The 17,149-nt window shown below is 47.3% G+C and overlaps 1 protein-coding gene across 1 annotated transcript in view; it reads left to right on the top strand.

The window, feature by feature from the left end:
- The window catches only part of kmt2d (lysine (K)-specific methyltransferase 2D), a 31,246-nt gene that overhangs the window by 13,400 nt on the left and 697 nt on the right, over window positions 1–17,149 (top strand). Inside the window, exons 32-54 of the mRNA XM_086141585.1 lie at window positions 87–1,709; window positions 1,792–1,962; window positions 2,556–2,695; window positions 4,448–6,231; window positions 6,321–6,444; window positions 6,782–6,863; window positions 6,964–7,030; window positions 7,143–7,375; window positions 7,513–10,386; window positions 10,494–10,643; window positions 10,734–10,898; window positions 10,992–11,139; window positions 11,253–11,334; window positions 11,422–11,594; window positions 11,680–11,804; window positions 11,899–12,034; window positions 12,373–12,494; window positions 12,615–13,977; window positions 14,073–14,209; window positions 14,657–14,787; window positions 16,110–16,395; window positions 16,550–16,623; window positions 17,038–17,146. Coding sequence (XP_085997711.1) covers window positions 87–1,709; window positions 1,792–1,962; window positions 2,556–2,695; window positions 4,448–6,231; window positions 6,321–6,444; window positions 6,782–6,863; window positions 6,964–7,030; window positions 7,143–7,375; window positions 7,513–10,386; window positions 10,494–10,643; window positions 10,734–10,898; window positions 10,992–11,139; window positions 11,253–11,334; window positions 11,422–11,594; window positions 11,680–11,804; window positions 11,899–12,034; window positions 12,373–12,494; window positions 12,615–13,977; window positions 14,073–14,209; window positions 14,657–14,787; window positions 16,110–16,395; window positions 16,550–16,623; window positions 17,038–17,146 — 10,299 coding nt within the window. The remainder of the gene's footprint in view (window positions 1–86; window positions 1,710–1,791; window positions 1,963–2,555; window positions 2,696–4,447; window positions 6,232–6,320; window positions 6,445–6,781; window positions 6,864–6,963; window positions 7,031–7,142; window positions 7,376–7,512; window positions 10,387–10,493; window positions 10,644–10,733; window positions 10,899–10,991; window positions 11,140–11,252; window positions 11,335–11,421; window positions 11,595–11,679; window positions 11,805–11,898; window positions 12,035–12,372; window positions 12,495–12,614; window positions 13,978–14,072; window positions 14,210–14,656; window positions 14,788–16,109; window positions 16,396–16,549; window positions 16,624–17,037; window positions 17,147–17,149) is intronic.

Genomic DNA, 17,149 nt, shown 5'->3' with positions numbered 1-17,149 from the left:
ATTGTGAAGGTGATTGCAGTGGTTTGTATCAGATCACAATCAGTGCAAACTGACCATCGCATTGTCTCTTTTTTTTTTCCTCACAGCAAGCGGAGAGCCAGGTGTGCAGGCCAGTAAAGATGGAACCAGGGCGCGTAAAGGGAGAAAGGCCCAGTTTACACCTCCAGATCCCTCCACCTTCAGGATCTACATCAGTCTCCTCCCAGCCAAGCTCTGCAGAAAGCCCCTTTCCCTTTGTTCCAGATTCAGGATCATCATCTGTCTTTTTCTCAGATGGACATGTAAAGACCCCAGGGTCAGCTGAAGTCCGGACAGATCCCTTGGCCAAGCTTCCTTCTCAGTCCCCTCATTCTCACTCCCACCCGACCACACCTTTTTCCTATGCTGGGGCAAGCCCCATACAGTCCTCTTCCTCAGGTTATTCTGCTTCCGGCCCACAGGGTCCTCCTCAGGGACGGCCAGCCAGTCTTGGCCCCTTTGACATGCAACCAGGAACTCCTGGAAACTCCAGATGGGCTCAACACGTTGACCCATACTTCAGATCACAACTGTCACAGCAACAGGGTCATTTACCACAGTCTCACCACGGCTCCCAAGAGTCCTTAGGACCCCCTGAGAGTCCTCATACAAGAAATGTTGGGCCCGGAGAGTCACCCATCTTCTCGCCATCTCATAATGCCCACTACGGAGACCCTTTCAGAAATCAGCAAGGGATGGGGAGACAAGATTATGGTTCATCCCCATCACCGTCTGCAGTGGCTTCGTCACCTGCAAGCACAGGGCAGTACAGGGCAGATGTCAGTGTTCCTTCTCCTCGCCCCTCTGCTGTAGGAAGACCTGACCTAGCTGTAGGCTCCCCTGCTGGGATGTTGGAGTCTGGGGACGGTTTATTCAAAGCACCTATGACACCGAGAATGCACCAAGGAGAAGGTGGGGCACTTCACCCCGGAGCCTCCCCGGGCCAACCCTCTGAAGCTTACAGGCAGTCTCCTTCTCATCCTTTTTCTGACCCCCACCCTCAGCCACCGTTGACACCCAGACCCCAGTCAGCTGAGAGTTGTTCTCTTGGGCCCCAGAGGCACCCTGTAACTCAACAGGAACTTTGCCATAGAGTGCCCTCCAGCCCTCAGTCCCAGGGCAGCTGTCAGTCTCCCCACACTCCTGGTGCCCTCTCTAATGATGCTTATTCTGTCCAGTCTCCTGCAACCCCTCGCTTCCAGTCCCCAGAACACTGTTCTCAGCCTCCGTCAAGGCCACAATCCAGAGATCCTTTTGCTACTATCCACAAGCCACCTCGTCCCATGTCCGTTGTCCCAGAGGGGACCGCAAATTACAAAGGCTCACCTCATTCAAACCAGCCACCTCCACCCCATTCTACCAGTGGGGATCCTCTGTCCGGCAAACCCTCAGGGCCTCCTCAACCTTTCAGCCATAGCCCTAGCACCGGAGGCATTCAAATAACCAAACAGCAGAGTCAGATTATGCCTGGTCAGCAACCACAGCAACAAAGCCAACAGCCTAACGTGGCAGACAACTTCAGTTCTAAGTTGGCACCTCTTTCTGGATCTCAAGACTTAGCAGCTCTCCGCCCTCCCGATGCACCTCACCAGCCAGCTATGTCAGGCTCTCAAGAGACTCCTGACATTTCAGCTGTGCAGGACCCTGCGTTAATGGGCCTAAGTCCCTCTGAACTGGAAAAACACCGACAGGTAATTACAGAATTAGCCAGGGAACAATTATTCTATTCATTTACAAGGTGTTTCCCAGTTAACGTTTCTTGTTTCTCTTCAGCGTCAGAGACTAAGGGAATTCCTAATCAGACAACAGATGCAAAGAAACTCCATTAGACAAGAAAAGGAAGCTGCTGCTGCCGCTAGTGGTAGTTTATCCCCTGGTTGGTCTGGAGGAGAGATTGGTTTTCAACTAGACAAGGCCCATAGAGCACCACCACCGTACCCGCAGGTATTTTATATGGACTAATAAATGTAAAACCTCACCGATTAAACTTTTTGACGTCAGTGTGACATGGTAGTTAGGAAAACATTTTCCATGGCAAGGATAACCTTTCAGCAAATGTTATGTAGAAGTAGTTAGCAATTTGCTACTCTGCTAAGTTCCCCTACTTTGGGATTTTTCACTCTGCACTAGCAGAGGACATTTTGGTTGCTAATCCTTGTGCAGACCCGTACCTGTTCGGACTCCTCATCACTGCCATCCATCCATCCGAAGAACTAAATAAGATATTTTGAGCAAACGTCCGAAAGGACAAACTCTCATTTCATCAAAATTTTAGCATTCTGTCCCTATGTGGTCTAAATACAGCATTTATACTACTTTGGTAAGTGTAGATGCATCTACACAGTTACAATTCTGCAGTGTATAGAGCGTTTGCAAGCATTGAATGTATTCATATGTCACAAAAGACAATACACTTCCAAAACATTGAGCCACCTAAGAGACATACCACAGTTCTAAATGTTTCTTATTATTATTTTACTTAAAATCCCAGATGGTTAGAGTTTGTATTTCAGTTTTGCTTTGCTTACTTCCTTTAGGATCGTGTTGCTACCGCTACAACAGGGACTCAGGCTTCTGTGGTAGGGAAGATGCCAATGACTCCTGGAGGTATGGAGGACAAGCTTATTCGCCCACCCTCCACAGCAACCCAGAACATCATGGATACAAGTTCACTGAGGTGAGTACATAGTTAAAGGTTTTGTGTGAAATCAAATATCCTTGACTCAAAAACCCCCAATCAAATATCCTGAAAATAGGAGCAATGAACTTCATGTATGTGTGAAAGAGTGCAAGTTTGTAAAATTCATGAGGAATTTAAAGGCCAAAGCAATGCCCTAAATTTGGGACTGTGTTCCTGGAGCCATTCCTTTACAGCTTCTGAAGTGTAGGCGTGTTATCTGGCTGAAAGTTGCCATTAGGGAATACTGTTTCCATGAAGAGGCGTACATGATCGGTAACAATGTTTGGGTAGGAACTACATGTCAAATTTTAAATCCACACGAAAGGCAGGAAACAAGGTTTCCCAGCGGAACACTGTCCAAAGCATTGCACAGCCTCTGCTTGCATGCACTCTCACCACAAGTGCATCCTAGTGCTTATTCATCCCCATGTGAGTGACACACACACATCTGGCCAAAGGATGAGATGCAAAAGGCAATGTGATACATCAGACCAGGCCACCTGCTTATTTGACCCCGGGGTTCAGCTGTAATGATTGGCACATGAATGTCCAGAAGAGGATCTTACACCAGTCCCCTTCTCATGTCCCTTCACTGGCTCCCAATAGCCGCCCGCATCAAGTTCAAGTCCCTGGTGCTTGCCTACCGGGAAGTGAATGGGACGGCCCCGTCTTATCTCCCGGTTATGGTCAGTCCATCACTTAGAACCCCTGGCTGCCGTTCCACCTGGTCTCGGCTCTTCTCGGTCTTGGCTCCTCAATAGTGGAACAAACTCCCAAAAAAGGTCGGAACAAGCGGGATCACTGCCCATATTTCGCTGTGAGCTGAAAACATACCTCTTCACCAAGCACTACCCTACTAATCACACTTAGCCCCCCCCACCCCACCCTGGGCCCAAAAAAAAGAAAAAATGAACGATGAACTGAGTGTATGTATATGATTCTGAGATGGCTATTTGGTTGAGTGGTCTCGTCTGACTTCCGACTACTGGTACTTCGGCTCTTTGGTGACTGAATTGCGCTTCTTGTTGGGCGCTTTGGATAAAAGCGTCTGCCAAATGACTGTAATGTAATGCAATGCAATGCAATGCAGTAAAGAGGGGTCCATACGGGTACGAGGAGGCCAGCCCTCAGCCATTAGACCTATTTCTGTTTTGTTGGTTCTACTTCTTTGGATGAGTTTTGGAAGATACTTACCACTGTAACTGTACTGAACTGCTTATAGGGGGTATTTTCAAACTCCATGCTGTTGTTGAGATACTCCGCCCCAGTCATTTAGTGAGGTTTATTTCAATTTGAACCTTGCTGAAGTAACTCACTTTCCCTTCAGCTGCAAGTAGTTATGTTATGGCTAATTGATGTATGGCCTGGTGGTTGTTCACATTTTGTTTTAATCCGTCCACCTGTACAATTTTTGGGGTTAATCAAAAATGCCGTGTAGTACAAGGAGGAAGAAAATCAAATGATTTTTAAGGTCTCAAAATGTGATATTGTTATCTGACCTAGTACAGAAGCTGAGTTGGGACCAGTGTCAAAAATCTAAAATCTCTTGTGCACTGAGATTATTTTGGAATGATAAACGGTATATACAGTCATTTATGGTTAAACATTTGAATTGTCGAATATGTGTGTGTTGGTACATTTGAAATTTTCAAGGAGTTGCAAGCAGTATATGATCAGCGGGTATTCTCATGTTGTTTTTATTTTGTTTATAAGTCTTAAAGGAAGTTTTACTCTGTGTCTTTCTCTCAGGCAACCAGGGCTCACCAAAACTCAGGGCATGTTTGCCCGTCCACCATTTCCCTCTCAGTGGCAGGGCCAAGGTCCAGGTCCAAGGAGGTTTCCACATCCAAGCATGGAGGCTATGGCTATAAGACAAAATCTCAACCCCGCTGTGAACATCCAGGGCATGGAGGGCATTGGTAACACTCACACCATGATATCAGGACATGGAGGAGAGACTATGCAGCCAGTGGGCCAAGGACCCCCTCCACAGTTCATTGAATTAAGACACAACTCTCAGAGGCTACCACTGCGACCCCAGTTCATTCCCCGTGGACCCCAGTCAAGACCGCGTCTCTTTGTACCGCAACAAGAGATGGCAGCACCTTATATTCAGCAGCATCCCATAGCTCCATCTGGTGGCATTCAGCCAGAGGGGGGCAGTGACTCAGCACTAGGATTACAGCAGGGGGAATTGTCAAGTATATTACCTCAGCAGTCAACAGTTTCAGGAACACAGCAGCCACAGGCAGCTACTTCAGCCCCCAGTACTCCAATATCTGGACAGCACCAGCTGCCACAGCCGAGCTTAGTAACAGGTCCTCAACCCGCAATGGTAGAAAACAGCGAGGAACTTCCAGAACCTGATCTTGAGGGTCTGTCCGTTGCTCCAGGGGAAGGAGGGGTGGAAGATGAGGAGGATTTGGCCCTTGACCTCGACCCTGATAAAGGAGACGATGACTTAGGAAACCTGGACAACCTTGAAACCAATGATCCCCATCTAGATGACTTGTTAAACAGCGATGAGTTCGATCTGCTGGCTTACACTGACCCCGAATTAGACCAAGGAGACCCTAAAGATGGCTTCTCAGACCAGTTGCGTTTGGTTGAAGCAGAAAGTGAAACGCCGTCATCTTCCTCCGGCTCTGTGCTTGTTAAGGTAGAGGAGAAACCCAAGGTCGAATCAGGGCAAACATCCCTTTCAGTTACTCCTGCCTCCATAGGTAGGTCTGCTATCAAACCTCCAACCTCTGCTAAAACTGCTGATACCTCAAAAATCAAAGTAGAAGACAGAGGTTTGACCCCTAAGCTCCAGTCAGGACAGGCTGTTGTGAAAGATGAAATGGTAGAGGCTGTTTCTATGCTTCTCAGCGGGGCCTCACCCTCCAGCAAGCCTGCACAGCCAGAAAACCAGTCAGCTTCGCTCAGTTCTGTTCGATTAGCAGGACTTCCTTACCCACTACAGGGCCAGGATGATCCATTGCCATTTCCCACCGCTGCTCCAAATGCTGACATGGTCGACGATCCGCTCGGGTTGCCCGATGTTGGCGGGCAGCACTCCCCTGCTGTAGATTTAGCAAAGGTAGAGAGCTCTTTAGATGGTGAACTGCCTCTTCTAATACAAGACCTGCTGGAGCATGAAAAGAAGGAGTTGCAGAAGCAGCAGCAGCAGCAGCAACAGCAGCAGCTTAGTAACCTTCACCAGGGAGGCATGGCACCTCACTTCCCTGGACTTCCGGGTAATCAGTCGAACCCACAGACCCCTGGGCAGATCATGCTGCCACATCACCGTCCAGCTCCTCAAGCAATGATGGCTCAACCAGGGATGGTGCCCCGTCCTCCCCACATGTTGCAACAGCAACAAAGGCTCATGGGACCTGGGATAGCTCCCTCCCCTCACATGACCATGATGCAGCAGCAGCCCATGATGAGAATGGGGCAACCAGGAATCCACGCAGGTCTCGGTCATCCACAGCAGCCTCAACCAGTGGTTAAACAGTCCCCATTGCCCAACAATTTCTGCCCAGATAAAGGTATTCACTGTGGTTTGTCCCTGTCATTAATCTGTTATGATGAGGTTTTCTGAGTTTATCAGATAACGGTGTTTTACTCTTCATTACAGACTTGGACAAATTTGCTACTGATGACATCATGGATCCCATTGCCAAGGCCAAAATGGTGGCACTCAAGGGTATCAAAAGAGTGTTAGCACAGGATCCCATGGTTGGCCCTCCAGGCATTAACAGGTACTTTTTTGTGATTGAAGTTCACACAAAAGTCCAACATTTCTATTTGTGATTGCAGTGAGACCTCCTGAATTCTTAGATCGCTTCTGAATTTGATCCAGCAGTCAGGATGAAGTAAGATGAATGTCACATTATTAAGCTATGGAAAAAGACAAAATTGACAAAAGCCAATCCCAGTAGTCATCTTTTATGCGTTATCACTTTCATCTTTAAAAGTATTAATACAGAGTGATGCAGAAGGTATAAGGACTGCTCTGGGTCGATCTTTGTGTGGTATCAGTGCATACTTACTTTTTTCAATGTAGCATTAATATATATTATATTGTTTTCTGTTTAGGCAACAAGTTTCTCTACTCGCTCAGAGGCTCTCGTCTTCCACGGGCACTGATCAAGGTCAGCTCTCGTCTGGACCGCCAAAGGTATGCTGTAGCGCTATTCAGAAGTGATGTATTTGACTTCATAATTTCACTCATCAGTCAATGGGGCTAATTTATTTAAAAATTTCCATTTAATCTTTAGGAAGGAGAACCAAGTGATCCCTCACAGTCAAGACCTAATCCCCCCCAGTTTGTGCAAGGAATTATCAGTATGTCTGGAAAGGCTGCCTGAAAAATACTTTGAATAATTTTGCAAATGTTATTCAGAGTTTTCCCATGTTTGTTACTTTGATGTTCACGGTTATTGTCCTATGCTTGTAGATGATGCAGAGCAGCATAAATATGAGGAGTGGCTTCTTCATACCCAGCAGTTACTCCAGATGCAGTTGAAATTTTTGGAGGAACAAATAGGTGTTCATCGCAAATCACGTAAGGCCCTCTGTGCAAAGCAACGCACCGCTAAAAAAGCCGGACGGGAATTCGCAGAGGCAGATGCCGAGAAACTTAAACTGGTCACGGAAGAGCAGAGCAAAATCCAGAAACAGCTTGATCAGGTGTGTGTATATTTCTAAGAATTTGTTCAAGAAGGAAAGTAAAAATCAAAAGCTTACGTATATCAAATAGAACACCGATACATTAATAGTCATCTTCTTATTTAAATTAATATCTGATTATAATTGTTTTGCTCAAGGTACGCAAGCAGCAAAAGGAGCACACCAATCTTATTGCGGAGTACAGGAGCAAGCAGCAGCAGCATCAGCAAGGTTCAGGACTTCTTGGCCCGGGCCATTCTGCCCAAGGGGGGCCGCCTCACATGTTTCCTAAATTACCTGGCCAGATGATGATGGGCCAACAGGGAACACCAGTAATGGGCCAACATCCTGGCATAGTGGGCCAGGGTGGAATGCCCGTCCCGATCCCTCAAGGGCAGCCCTTCATTGGAGGGGCGAAACCCCAACATCCTGGTGGCCTTGGATCAAGTGGTACCCGGGCCTCAGGCCCTCCTGGAGCTCCCGCAGGATTTTTCCCACAGGGACCTGGAATGCAAGGGGCAGACCCCAGGCTTATCCAGGAACGACAGCTTCAACATCGAATGCAAATGGCAAAGCTCCAGCAACAGCAACAAGCGATGATGTGCCAGCAACAGATGTCTCACCCAAATCAGCAGCCTGCCTTAATGTCTCAGCCACAGCCTGGTATGATGGGAAACCCACTTATGGCGCAACAGCAACCAAACACTCAACAGGGAATGCCAGCCAACCAGGTCAATCAACAGAGCATGGCGCAGGTTCCACAAGGAATAGCTGGAGGTCAGTCAGTTGCTCCACCGTCACAGAACATGATAGGAAGCCATGCTCAAACTATGATGGCAGCTCAACCAGGGATCATAGGAAACCAGGCTGTGGTCCAACCACAGCAGCAGAGGCCTCAGCTGATGATGGGTCAACAGGGAATGGTTGGCCCTCCCGGTCATCCTGGCCTCAGGGGTCCCCAGGCCCAACTGACTCCACAGCAGCAGAACATTCTCGCCCATCGCATGCTCGTTTCTCAGCAGCAGCAGAATGTTACAAAGAATTTCAGTCACATTCAGCAACAACAGATGGCACAACAAAGACCACAAACACAGTCAATCATTCAGTCCAACCAAGATCAAGGTAGGCATTCTCAACCCTCTACCCCACAAATGGGTTCGTCACCTTCAGCGGGAAGTATCACACCGCAGCCCCAGGGAGCTATGGACAGTCAAAATTCCACAACACCTCCACAGCAAAGTGGACCCAACACTCCCAATCAGATAGCCCAAGTAAGCTCTGCAAATGATCATAAAACAGATTTTGGCCGACAGCAGTTGCAGCAGCAGCAGCAGCATCAAGATCAGAATTTTATGAACCAGCAACAACAACCAAATACTGATCCACAAACAGGTTTGGTTGTATCCCAACAGCCTGCTGTGGTTCAGCAACAACAAATCCCCCATACTCTCCAGAGGCAAGGTTCCCTCAGCACTGACAAGCCAAATTTGATAACTGTTAAAGAGGAGGGTAAACAAATTGATTTCTTGGCTCAGCCGCAACAGACTTTTCCAAATTCCATGCAACAGTCAGGAAATCAGGACCCTTGCATCCCACAACAGGCCATAGGCCAGAGTCACCCCGGCCACCAACAGCCTGTTGTGATGGGCCATAATCCACAACAGCAATCCTTCATGGCTCAGCAACAAAAACAGGCAATTATGGGTATGATTAGAGCTCAGCAGCAAGGGATGATGGGACAGAGGCCTGAAGTTCCATCTGCTCACATACGCACCCCGTTCAACATACAGGCTTTTATCGCTCAGAATCCTCAGCTTCGCAATCTTCCACCAAATCAGCAGATGCAGCACATTCAGGCGATGATAGCTCAGCGGCAGCTCCACCAGGGACAAGTGCTACGGATGTCAATGGGTCAAGGCCAGCAAAATCACCTGAGGCCTCACATGCCACCAGGACAGGTGCCAGAAGCTGGACAGCAGATGCCTTATGCGGTGATGGGAAAGCCCGGTGCAGTGTGCACTCAACAACAATCGGTCATGTTAGGCCAACAACCCGGTGGTGTTCCTCAATTACAGCAGGAGACGATGGTCCCTGCGCAGCAACAGCCACAAGTAGGGGAGATGATTCAGCAACATATGAGAGGCCAAATACAAGTACCGCGGCCTTCTGTGGATCAAAGCAGGATGATAAGGCCCTCATCTCCACGTCAGCCATTAGCACCCTCCCCCGGTGATCCGCAGAGGCACATGTTAAACCAAGCAATGGGGATACGTCCACCCACACCCAACCAGAATCAACAAAAAGCTCTCATGGCAGCTGCAGCAGGCCGCATGCAAGGTTCTCCATCCAGTGCCTATTCTCCAAGAGGTCCATTCGGCATGAGCCCCGCCCATCCTGCTTCTCCTCTCTCGTCACATGTTTCGTCACCATCCATCCCCGATAGGGCTGGAAGGGGCAGTCCATATAGCCACGTCAAAGCATCCCCGCTCAGGTCACCTGGAACAAAGAGTCCACTTGACGGCCAAGGACTGAAAATGGAAAGTCAGTCAGCAGCCAATGAAACATCTCAGGCGGCACCGGTCGTTTCTAATGGGCCACAGAAAGGACCGACTGGCGGTCAGTCACAAGAAATGAGAGAGAGTCATTTTGCTCAAAACCAACCTGGCTCTAAAGAAGGAGATGCGTGCAAGATAACTCTACAGAACATTAAACAAGAGCCAAGGGAGGTTCAGTGCGATGGTGTAGAAGAAACTCATACTAGAGCTATAAAACGAGAGGCAACAGGTGTCATGATTACTCCTGGAAATAAGTCCACCTTTAGCAACGCAGAAGATGTAACTGGAGAGACGGGGCCTCAAGGCATGAGATCTGAAACCGGACAGCAACTACTTCAGAAACTCTTGAGAACCAAGAACCCTCAGCTGAGTGCTCAGAGGCCATCTGAAGGCATCCACAATGAGATCAATGGTCACATCAATAGCAAACTTGCAATGCTGGAGCAAAAACTCCAAGGGACTCCTCGAAATATGGAGGTATGTTTTGTTTTCTTGCCTTGAATCTTTTCAACCCTGAATATTTCTTTTTATTGGTGGGAAAAAAAAATGCTTTTTTTTTTTTTTTTTTTTCTTGATCACTATAGGATTTACAGTCTATAACAAAAAGGGCTACCGCACAAAAGCCAAAGCGTACTAATAAGGCAACTGGAGACAGAGCGGCAAACTCGCGGAAGAAAAATAAGAAGGAAGAGGTCGGAAAAAGTGCCGAAGCCCTGATTAAGCAGCTCAAACAGGTAAGTGACTGACAAAATTAATTAATTTTGTGGAGGTTCACGCTGAAATGTTTGAAAAATGATTTTTCATCATAAGCATTTATCTTCCAGAGTCTTTCTTTGCTGCCTCTAATGGAGCCCTCCATCACTGCGAGTCTGGATCTTTTTGCCCCATTTGGAAGCAGCCCAGCCAATGGCAAAGCCCAGCTCAAAGGTTCCTTCGGAAACGCAGTATTGGACAATATCCCAGATTACTATTCCCAGTTACTTACAAAGGTAAGCTGCCGTGCGTGCCAGTTATGAGAATATTTGGTTGCCATTCATCAGTGCGTTTTGAAAAACAAAAGAGCTTATCGTATGCCTTCACAGAGTAACCTCAGCAACCCACCAACACCTCCATCATCCCTTCCTCCTACGCCTCCACCTTCAGTACAGCACAAGCTGCTTAACGGAGTGACTCCTGGTGAGGATTTGCCTGAGGGTCAGAAAGACACAGAGCCATCAGAAGAGCCAATGGGTAAAAGAGGGACTTGGCATCATATTCATGTTGATGGTTAACATGTTTCTCTCATTTCTCTGATGCAACACACTCCTTTTTAATATTCATTTTTATCTTTTTTTTTCATAAAGATTCTGTCACAGAAGAGGTAAAGAGTGTAGACATCCTTGCAGCTCTTCCCACTCCACCACATAACCAGAATGAAGACATCAGGTACAACAAAAGAATTGGTTGAGTGAGATGCATGTATTCTTTGTTGTTGCTTAGTAGCCCTTAAAGATGGAAATTCCTTTTTGACAGAATGGAGAGTGACGATGAGGATGCCCCAGAGAGCATTATCCCAGCATCTTCTCCTGAGAGCAACGTGGGTGATGAAACTCCACGTTTCCCTACTCTGAGGGAGCCAAAGGAAGAAGAGAGCGAGAGAGCAATATCCCCAATCATCCCCCTCATTCCTCGTTCTGCTATCCCAGGTAAAATCAAATTATATTCTTAATGTATTTGTCATGTCTAGCATTGTATGATCATATTTTTAAATTGAATCTCACTGTTTGATAGCATTCTCAGAAAACAAGCCTTTTGAAGCAGCAGATAGCAAGGCGGTCTCCACATTCAACCACTGGGACAAGGCCAAAAATAACGAAGTGTCCGTAACCTTCACGTTGTCCTCTGCCGCAGCTAAGGTATTAACTGTGGTAATATTACACCCTGCTAAGTCTTTTGACAGTTGCAAGGTTGAAACACGATGTACTTGATCCCCCCCCCCCCCCCCCGCAGAAACTTAACCATGTTATGATGGCAATGGCTCAGCTGCTTAAGATAAGGATGCCGAATTCCTATGAGGTGACTCTTCCGACACAAAACCCTGACATTTCAGGAGTGGATAATTCCGGCAAAGGCCCAGTACCGTCAGGTATGCACGTAAAAGCTCATGTTTATACATTTCTTTTAATTAATTCCTTCATTGGGCTAGAAGTTTTTTATTTTCAATTTTTCACCATGTCAAAAGTAACCTGATACAATATTAAAATGTAAAAAAAAAAAAAAAATCAACAAGCTTTGTACTTTTACTAGCTTCTTGTGATCACACTCATACTTGTAGACTGTCCTGCAATGAGAATATGAGCCGGGTAAAAGTTATTTAAAGTGATACAGCGTTGGGGCTTAACAAACATGCCACTGTTCACGCGCAAAGGCTTGAGCTCAATATTTCAACCGTCAGACTAATTTTGAGGTGAATGTATTTTTCAGGGACTCTGTGTTTAAAGGACAATGCGTCACCCAGTCAAGAGGAATGGCTGAGGCAATTTGATGTGTCTCTACCAGGCTGCACATTAAAGAAACAAGTGGACATTCTGGCCCTCATTAAACAGGTCAGTCTTTTAAGATTACTATCAAATATGAATATCCTATCAGTCCATCATGTTCCTAGCTTGGCACGATATTCCCTTTTAAAAAAATGTAGCTGTAACACGTGTCATTTTGTCTCTCAGGAGTTCTCGGAGAACGATGAAAAAGGAGTGCAACATTGTTACACGACCAATGTAAATGACTTGGATGTGCGACACCTCCCCGTCATACCCGTGGAAGAGTCTCCGCCGCCCTCCCCCTCCCCGCCGCTTCCTTCCCCACCCGCTCCAGTTCCAACTACTGAAACAGAACCTCGCAAAAAGTCCGAGTCTCCGTCCCCATCTCCCCCGAGCCCCACCGTTGTCAAGATCAAGACTGAATCCGAGCAGGATAGCAGTGTACCTGTCACAGCGCCCGCTGTTGGGTCAAAAGATGAAACTGAAGCTGCTCTAGAAACGGTTACGGACCCACCAACAGAAATTCCTGGTCCCACTGCTACTGCTGAAGAACAGCTAAGTTCTGCTACTAAGGAGGAGGAATCAGTCATTGATCCAGCTCAGCCCCCCAAAGACTCCCCCATCACATTGGAGTCCTCTCCTAAGGTTATAAAGCAGCGAAGGCCTCTTTCCCCAGATGAGGAAGTGGTTCTTCCCAAGGTGAAGAAATGGAAGGGCATCCGCTGGAAGCGCCTGCAGATCGTCATCTCAATACGCAAGGGCGGGTCGAAGAAAGAGAGCAGTCGCGAGGTGTCCGAGCTAATGGAGCGCCTGCGTATTACTCTCCGACCCGAAAAGCTGCCCAGGGATAAACGAAAATGCTGCTTCTGCCATGAGGAGGGTGACGGAGCGACGGACGGGCCTGCGCGCTTGCTCAACATCGACGTGGATTTGTGGGTGCACCTCAACTGCGCCCTGTGGTCCACAGAGGTCTATGAGACGCAGGGAGGCGCCCTCATCAACGTGGAAGTGGCGCTGCGTCGTGGATTACGAACTCTTTGTGCATACTGCCAGAAAACGGGCGCCACCAACAGTTGCAACAGACTCCGCTGTCCAAACGTCTACCATTTTGCCTGTGCCATCCGAGCACGCTGTATGTTTTTCAAGGACAAGACGATGTTGTGCACGCAGCACAAGCTGAAGGGCCCGAGCGAAGACGAGCTCAGCACGTTCGCCGTTCTACGGCGGGTCTACATCGAGCGCGACGAGGTGAAGCAGATTGCCAGCATCTTGCAGCGAGGAGATCGGATCCATCTTTTCCGTGTCGGCGGTCTCATTTTTCACGCCATCGGTCAGCTGCTCCCATCCCAAATGGCCAACTTCCACTCGCCCACCGCCATCTTCCCCGTCGGCTACGAGGCCACGCGCATCTACTGGAGCACGCGCGTGCCGAACAAGCGATGCCGTTACCGCTGCCGCATCAGTGAAGATGATGGTCGGCCACTGTTCGAGGTTCGTGTCCTGGAGCACGGCATGGAGGACTTGCAGTACCAAGACCCTACTCCAGAGGGTAAGGCCCGGAGTCTTGCTCCATCTGCATGTAATACGGTATTTCTCCATATAGTGCTTTTGTCACTGAAAGTTGCTCACTCTATTTGTCCCAAGGGATCTGGGAGCAGGTTGTTCAGCAGGTAGCCAGACTCCGAGAAGACTCGTCCATGTTGAAACTATTCACCGAACACGTGAAAGGAGAGGAGATGTACGGTCTCACGGTTCACGCTGTCATGCGAATCACCGAGTCGGTACGTGTTTCTTTTTGTCGCAATTCGCAGGACTTATGTCTCTCGTGTTTTGCCTTTTTTTTTTTTGTTGTTGTTATTTAAGGCCGTATTTGAAGCCTCCTACACATTTGAAAAGAACTAGGGGTTGATATCAAAACGGACAACTTGGAAATACACAAATAGACTGTAACACACACACAAAAAAGACCAAATTCTGAAATTTGAGTCAGTGCAGTGCACCATTGATAAATAATGGCCAAATCAGTCCTGACAAAAGATGATTGATATCAGAGCTGACCAAGCATCCAAAGCAAACATGACATCATGTGTCTGACCAGGCTCAAAATCAAGAACAGTAAACCCGAAGCTGTGGACTTTAAGCCTTGTCTGCCTGCTATAAAATAAGGTGTCGACCCTGCACCGCAATTGAAAGTGAAAATAAATCCCCTGTACTTTCTTGTGATTTAGTTACCAGGCGTTGAGAACTGCCAGAACTACCAGTTTCGATATGGCCGTCACCCACTCATGGAGCTCCCTCTCATGATCAACCCCACAGGATGCGCTCGCTCCGAGCCAAAAGTTCCAACTCACTGCAAGAGGTAAGGGGCTGTACGCGCGCACGCCGGAAGAACAGCCGGACACGTTTCAACTGAAATCAAGCAATGCTAATTTTCCGCTTTTATCCGGTCCACCTGGATATTTGGTTTTGCTTCACTTGAACAGCGAGATTGATCTTAGCGTCCTGTTTTATCTCCATCTGCTGCTCGTTCCTCTTGGTGAAGTGTTTTGGGAACGCGTGGGGAAATATTAGTAAACGCCCTGTGCACAGTTGTTTTTTAATAAAGAGATTCACTGCAAGGTTAATAGAAGTTCCAAACAAAACGAATCAGAAGGTAGTTCTGTATCTGTTGGTGAATTAGAGTGTTGCAATATTTTTGACCAGGAATTCAACTTTTGGAGCAGGGGTGGGCAAACTACGGCCCGTGGGCGACATCCGGCCCGCCAAAGATTGGATCCATTGAATGATTGGATCAATGAAACAGGAGATTATTTCATTTTTGGAGCTACTTGAGAACACTTGAGAATTTTCCTGAGCTGAATGACAAAGATTGGCTTTGTGATTCACCCTTTTCTGTGGACATACTGACACACTGTATGAGCTGGATGTGAAGCTACAAGGGAAAAATCGGTTTGTTCATGAAACGAAAGCAATCGTCAGAACCTTCAAAACCAAAATGGTTTTATTTTCAAAGCAAAAGTCAGACAGTGCTAAGACAGATGTCGGACGAGTTTGATATGTACTGTTGACAAAATTTTTACATGTATCGTATCTTGTGCTGACGCGGCCCGTCTGTCAAATTTTAAAAGTGAATGCGACCCCTGACCCAAAAAGTTGCCCTCCCCTGTCATAGAGTGTAGCATACACAATTTAACATAAACAAAGGGGTTTTCTTTTTTAATAATATCTATATATGTGTATAGGCGATTACTCTACTCACTCACATGCAAAATGGAGTGATAAAACTCTTGCTACGTGTTCAGTGATTGCGAATGCTCTTTGAATGGTGAGCAGTATGCAGAAATGCAGAGCAGCTTCAGATGAATGGAAAAGGATGTGCTCTGTGACAAGATAATGTTAATCCAATACATCCATCAGTGTCTGTCTTGATTCTTCAACCTTTCCATCCGTTGCACTCAACCATAACACGCCCTTAGGACTTAGCACACACAAAAGCCAACTTTTTGACGTAGTCCAGACGTAGCTATTTGATCTTTAGAAACTGCATGTAGTAAATCTCAAGAAGAAGAAAATTAAATATGCATTAAGGAGGGCAAAAAAATGAAAGGCTGAAAAAAAAGTCACACTCTACGAAAACTTAAGGAATATTCACCGCCGTTTCCTTCCCTTTCCGTCTCCCAGGCCGCACACTTTGAATAGCACCAGCATGTCGAAAGCCTACCAGAGCACCTTCACCGGCGAGCTGAACACGCCGTACAGCAAGCAGTTTGTGCACTCCAAGTCCTCCCAGTATCGGCGGCTGAAGACGGAGTGGAAGAACAACGTGTATCTGGCCCGGTCTCGCATTCAGGGCCTGGGTCTGTACGCTGCCAAGGATCTGGAGAAGCACACCATGGTCATCGAATACATCGGCACCGTCATTCGCAACGAGGTCGCCAACCGCCGCGAGAAGATCTATGAATCACAGGTGGGTGGAAAGAGTCCAGTGTGTGTGTGTGTGTGTATGTGTGTTTGTGTGTGTATGATATGAAAAAGCCATCCTTTTCCTCGAAGCCGCAGCATAACTCAACAGCATGACGAACCGTGATCAGACTGTCTCTGTTTGTTTTCCTTTGACTTAGAACCGTGGGATCTACATGTTCCGCATCAACAACGAGCAGGTGATCGATGCCACTCTGACGGGCGGCCCGGCTCGGTAAGAATCCATTCTTGCAGTAATACGCTCGTGCGCGAAATCACGATGGCAGGACAACGCAGAACGTAACCAAATCATAGACATGTCATCTATAAGATACATGGAAAAGACGCAATCTGATCCGCAGTTGTTCAGCAAGAGTTTTGCACAGCTAGTCGTTGGACCTTCGGGTTAAGTCATCAAAAATATAATCTAACCTGCGTCGCCCTGCAACAATGTTACCATATAATTTCCACGCTAATGCAGAACTGCAAGACCGACACATTTTTGATTTTTTGATATCTGGTCAAGACCCTTTTTTTTTATGCTTTTTTATTGATTTAGTCTTTTTTATTTTATTTTATATAGCCATGCGTTCCCGAGACCCTCTCGTAGTTTTTAGCCCATCCTGATCTTGTGCCTCTCCCCGTCCAGCTACGTCAACCATTCCTGCGCCCCGAACTGTGTCGCTGAGGTCGTAACGTTCGACAAGGAAGACAAGATCATCATCATCTCCAGCCGCCGGATCCCCAAGGGAGAAGAGGTT

Source organism: Fistularia commersonii, chromosome 34, assembly GCF_037954325.1.
Source record: "Fistularia commersonii isolate RoL2024-O1a breed Wild chromosome 34, RoL_Fcom_v1.0, whole genome shotgun sequence".
Classification (NCBI taxonomy): domain Eukaryota; kingdom Metazoa; phylum Chordata; class Actinopteri; order Syngnathiformes; family Fistulariidae; genus Fistularia; species Fistularia commersonii.
The sequence above is the reverse complement of the archived record's forward strand: the minus strand, read 5'-3'. Positions and strand labels throughout refer to the sequence as shown.